The following is a 6,000-nucleotide window of genomic DNA, read 5'->3' on the forward strand; positions in this document are numbered from 1 at the left end:
ATCAAACGTTTAAAGAAGAAATCATACCTATTCTAGTAACGCTGTTTGGAAAGATAGAAAGAGATGGAGTACTTCCAAATTCGTTCTATGAGGCCAGCATCACCTTAATTCCGAAACCAGACAAAGACCCCACCAAAAAGGAGAATTACAGACCAATATCCCTGATGAACATGGATGCAAAAACTCTCAACAAGATACTAGCCAATAGGATCCAACAACACATTAAGAAAATTATTCACCATGACCAAGTAGGATTTATCCCTGGGACACAAGGCTGGTTCAACACTCATAAAACCATCAATGTGATTCATCATATCAGCAAGAGAAAAACCAAGAACCATATGATCCTCTCATTAGATGCAGAGAAAGCATTTGACAAAATACAGCATCCATTCCTGATCAAAACCCTTCAGAATGTTGGGACAGAGGGAACTTTCCTCGACATCTTAAAAGCCATCTACGAAAAGCCCACAGCAAATATCATTCTCAATGGGGAAGCACTTGGAGCCTTTCCCCTAAGATCAGAAACAGGACAGGGATGTCCACTCTCACCACTGCTATTCAACAGAGTACTGGAAGTCCTCGCCTCAGCAATCAGACAACAAAAAGACATTAAAGGCATTCAAATTGGCAAAGAAGAAGTCAAACTCTCCCTCTTCACTGATGACATGATACTCTACATAGAAAACCCAAAAGCCTCCACCCCAAGATTGCTAGAACTCATACAGTAATTTGGTACTGTGGCAGGATACAAAATCAATGCCCAGAAATCAATGGCATTTCTATACACTAACAATGAGACTGAAGAAAGAGAAATTAAGGAGTCAATCCCATTTACAATTGCACCCAAAAGCATAAGATACCTAGGAATAAACCTAACCAAAGAGGTAAAGGATCTGTACCCTAAAAACTATAGAACACTTCTGAAAGAAATTGAGCAAGTAACAAAGAGATGGAAAAATATTCCATGCTCATGGATTGGAAGAATTAATATTGTAAAAATGTCAATGTTACCCAGGGTAATTTACACGTTTAATGCAATCCCTATCAAAATACCATGGACTTTCTTCAGAGAGTTAGAACAAATTATTTTAAGATTTGTGTGGAATCAGAAAAGACCCCGAATAGCCAGGGGAATTTTAAAAAAGAAAACCATAGCTGGGGGCATCACAATGCCAGAATTCAGGATGTACTACAAAGCTGTGGTCATCAAGACAGTGTGGTACTGGCACAAAAACAGACACATAGATCAATGGAACAGAATAGAGAACCCAGAAGTGGACCCTGAAATATATGGTCATCTAATATTCGATAAAGGAGGAAAGACTATCCACTGGAAGAAAGACAGTCTCTTCAATAAATAGTGCTGGGAAAATTGGACATCCACATGCAGAAGAATGAAACTGGACCACTCTCTTTCACCATACACAAAGATAAACTCAAAATGGATGAGAGATCTAAATGTGAGACAAGAGTCCATCAAAATCATAGAAGAGAACACAGGCAGCACACTTTTTGAACTTGGCCACTGTAACTTCTTGCAAGATACATCCACAAAGGCAAAGGGAACATTTGAAAAACATGCATTCCTCTGCGACCCTTATTCAAAGCACACATTTAGATCTTTAGTGGTGAAGAAAAGGTTCATTTCCCTCAAAAGAGCTACTGTTTTTGTTCAGAGAAAATCCCAGGCCACCATTTGTGCCAGGCATCACTTGCACCAATTCTTGAAATTAAAAAAAGCGGTCATTACAATCCAGTCATCTTACCGAAGGCTGGTGGCAAAGAAGAAGCTGCAGGAGATGCACAGGCTGCGGTTTTCATCCATGCCACTTAGAGAATGCACAGAACATATGTTACTTGGTGATTTAGATCCAATCAGGCAGAAATTAAAAATCAATTAAATGAGATGCAATCCAAATTTCAGACATTTCAGACCTGGAAACATGCCTCCATTTTAATTCAGCAACATTACCGAACATACAGGGCTGCAAAATTTCAAAGAGAAATTCTGTTCGACAGAGACGTTCTGCTTTGATCATTCAGGCTGCATATAAGGGAATGAAAGCAAGACAGCTTTTAAGGGAAAAACACAGAGCTGCTATCGTAATACAAAGCACATACAGAATGTATAGGCAGTATCTTTTTTACCAAGAGATCCAGTGGGCTACAAAAGTAATACAAGAAAAATATAGAGCAAATAAAAAGAAAGCTCTTCAACACAGTGCACTCAGGAATGCAGCAGCAGCCTGTACTGAAGCAGATTTCCGGGACATGATCCTAAGGAAACCGATTCAGGAACAGCATCAGGCTGCCACTATTATTCAGAAGCATTTTAAAGCCTCCAAAGTAAGGAAGCATTATCTCCACTTGAGAGCAAATGTAATTTTTGTCCAAAGACGATACAGGGCACTAACTGCAGTGCGCACCCGGGCAGTCGTGTGTACACAGTCTTCATATAGAAGTTGTAAGGTGCAAGAGGACATGCAGCATAGGCACCCAGCTGCCACACGAATTCAGTCATTCTACCGAATGCACAGAGCCAAACTCGATTATCAAGCAAAGAAAACCGCCGTTGCTGTAATACAGAACTATTTTAGGTCCTATATCCGAGTAAAAGTGGAAGGGGAAAATTTTTTGGCAGTTCAGAAGTCTGTGCGAATTATTCAGGCTGCTTTTCGGGGCATGAAGGTTAGAGAGAGACTGAAAACTCTCTCGGAGGTAAACGTGGTAGCCAGTGCTAAGCAGTCTGCCTTCTGCTCTTGCAGAACCGAAGCTCAGTGTGCAGCTGTTCACGGCTCAGCACTTAGGACTCAGAAGTGGCGTGGAGCTTCCCTGGTCACTTGTTCACAAGAGGCCGAGTACCCCCAGAGAGAGGCTCTAGTAGCGACTCAAAGAGCTTTCTGCGAGATGGTCACAAGGAAATTGGAAACACAGAAGTGTGCTGCCCTGCGCATTCAGTACTTCCTTCAGATGGCCGTGTGTCGGAGAAGGTTTGTCCAGCAGAAAAGAGCTGCGGTGACCCTCCAGCAGTACTTCAGGACGTGGCAAACAAGAAGGCAGTTTTTATTGTACAGGAAGGCAGCAGTCGTCTTACAAAATCACCACCGAGCCTTTTTGTCTACAAAACATCAAAGACAAGTATATTTACAAATTAGGAGCAGCATTATCATGATTCAAGCTAGAACGAGAGGATTTATACAGAAACGGAGGTTTCAGAAAATTAAAGATAGCACCATAAAAATCCAGGCTGTGTAGAGGAGCTATAAAGCCAGGAAATATTTACATCAAGTGAAAGCTGCCTGCAAGATTCAAGCCTGGTATAGGTATTGGAAAGCACGTAAAGACTATCTAGCTGTATTAAAAGCTGTTAAAAATCATTCAAGGTTGCTTCTACACCAAACTGGAGAGAACACGGTTTCTGAATGTGAGAGCATCAACAATTATCATTCAGAGAAAATGGAGAGCTATACTTTCTGGAAGAATAGCTCGTGAACACTTCTTAATGATGAAAAGATATCAAGCTGCTTGTTTGATCCAAGCGAATTTTAGAAGATACAAAGCAAGGCAGGTCTTTCTCCGGCAGAAGTCTGCTGCTTTGACCATACAGAGATATATACGAGCCAGGAAGGCTGGAAAATGTCAAAGGATAAAATAAGTAGAATTTAAAAAATCTACAGTTGTTCTACAAGCACTGGTGCATGGTTGGTTAGTAAGAAAAAGAATTTTAGAACAAAGAACCAAAATCAGACTTCTTCACTTCACAGCACCTGCATATTATCACCTGTCTGCTCTTAAAATTCAAAGAGCATATAAACATCACATGTCTATGAAGAATACTAACAAGCAGGTTAATGCAGTCATCTGTATCCAGAGGTGGTTTTGAACAAGATTACAGCAAAAGAGGTTTGCTCAGAAATACCCTCGCATCCTCACAAGTCAGCATGAAGTTCCAGGATGTATGAGCCAGCAGAATAGAGCTGCATCAGTAATACAGAAAGCAGTACGCCGTTTCCTCCTCCGTAAAAAACAGGAAAAATTTAATAATGCAATCAGTAGAATTCAGGCATTATGGAGAGGATACTCTTGGAGGAAGAAAAATGATTGTACAAAAATTAAAGCTATACGACTAAGTCTTCAACTTGTTAACAGGGAGATTCGAGAAGAAAACAAACTTTACAAAAGAACTGTGCTTGCACTTCATTATCTTTTGACCTAGAAGTACCTTTCTGCTATTCTTGAGGCCTTAAAGCACCTAGAGGTAGTTACTAGATTATCTCCACTTTTTTGCGAGAACATGGCCCAGAGTGGAGCAGTTTCTAAAATATTTGTTTTGATCCGAAGTTGTAATCGTAGCATTCCTTGTATGGAAGTCATCAGATATGCTGTACAAGTCGTGCTTAATGTCGCTAAGTATGAGAAAACTACTGCAGCAGTTTCTGATGCAGAAAACTGCATAGATACACTGCTGGACCTTTTGCAAATGTACCGAGAAAAACCTGGTGACAAAGTTGCAGACAAGGGTGGAAGCATTTTTACAAAAACCTACTGTTTGTTAGCTGTTTTATTGAAGACAACGAATAGGGCCTCTAGTGTTCCAAGTAAGTCCAAAGTTGTTGACCGTATTTATAGTCTCTACAAGCTTACAGCTCGTAAACATAAAATGAATACTGAAAGAACACTTTATAAACAAAAGATGAATTCTTCTATAAGTACTCCCTTTATTCCAGAAACACCTGTAAGAAACAGAATAGTTTCAAGACTTAAACCAGATTGGGTTTTGAGAAGAGATAACATGGAAGAAATCACAAATCCCCTACAAGCTATTCAAATGGTGATGGACACACTTGGCATTCCTTACTAGTAAAAAACATTTTCAGTATGTACCGTAAAAAATACTAAAGCTAATCATGAATGTGTAAAGTGTTTTTGGCTCTCCTTTGTACAGTTTCTAAAATCTGACTCTGTATTAAAATTAAAAAATATATATGTAACAATAAAAAAATGCAAAAAAAGCAAAAATGAACTATTGGGACTTCATCAAGATAAGAAGCTTTTGCACAGCAAAAGATACAGTCAACAAAACTAAAAGACAACCTACAGAATGGGAGAAGATATTTGCAAATGACGTATCAGATAAAGGGCTAGTTTCCAAAATCTATAAAGAACTTATTAAACTCAACACCAAAGAAACAAACAACCCAATCATGAAATGGGCAAAAGACATGAAGAGAAATCTCACAGAGGAAGACATGGACATGGCCAACATGCACATGGGAAAATGCTCTGCATCACTTGCCATCAGGGAAATACAAATCAAAACCACAATGAGATACCACCTCACACCAGTGAGAATGGGGAAAATTAACAAGGCAGGAAACAACAAATGTTGGAGAGGATGCGGAGAAAAGGGAACCCTCTTACACTGTTGGTGGGAATGTGAACTGGTGCAGCCACTCTGGAAAACTGTGTGGAGGTTCCTCAAAGAGTTAAAAATAGACCTGCCCTACGACCCAGCAATTGCACTGTTGGGGATTTACCCCAAAGATTCAGATGTAATGAAACGCCGGGACACCTGCACCCTGATGTTTCTATCAGCAATGGCCACAATAGCCAAACTGTGGAAGGAGCCTCGATGTCCATCGAAAGATGCATGGATAAAGAAGATGTGGTCTATGTATACAATGTAATATTACTCAGCCATTAGAAATGACAAATACCCACCATTTGCTTCAACGTGGATGGAACTGGAGGGTATTACGCTGAGTGAAATAAGTCAATCGGAGAAGGACAAGCAGTGTATGTTCTCATTCATTTGGGGAATATAAGTAATAGTGAAAGGGAATATAAAGGAAGGGAGAAGAAATGTTGGGAAATATCAGGAAGGGAGACAGAACATAAAGACTCCTAACTCGGGGAAACGAACTAGGGGTGGTGGAAGGGGGGAGGAGGGCGGGTGTTGGAGCGGAATGGGTGACGGGCACTGAGGTGGACACTTGA

At 40.2% G+C, this 6,000-nt stretch overlaps 1 protein-coding gene across 1 annotated transcript in view; it reads left to right on the forward strand.

Moving 5' to 3' along the window:
- Positions 1 to 4,864, forward strand: part of LOC140596610 (abnormal spindle-like microcephaly-associated protein homolog) — a 55,160-nt gene extending 50,296 nt beyond the window's left edge. The window contains 3 exon segments of the mRNA XM_072745126.1: positions 1,928 to 2,009; positions 2,012 to 3,372; positions 3,374 to 4,864. Of these exon segments, the coding sequence (XP_072601227.1) occupies positions 1,928 to 2,009; positions 2,012 to 3,372; positions 3,374 to 4,864 (2,934 nt within the window).
- The last annotated feature ends 1,136 nt before the right edge of the window (positions 4,865 to 6,000 follow it).

The sequence above is a fragment of the Vulpes vulpes genome, unplaced genomic scaffold (genome assembly GCF_048418805.1).
Source record: "Vulpes vulpes isolate BD-2025 unplaced genomic scaffold, VulVul3 Bu000000731, whole genome shotgun sequence".
Lineage (NCBI taxonomy): Eukaryota > Metazoa > Chordata > Mammalia > Carnivora > Canidae > Vulpes > Vulpes vulpes.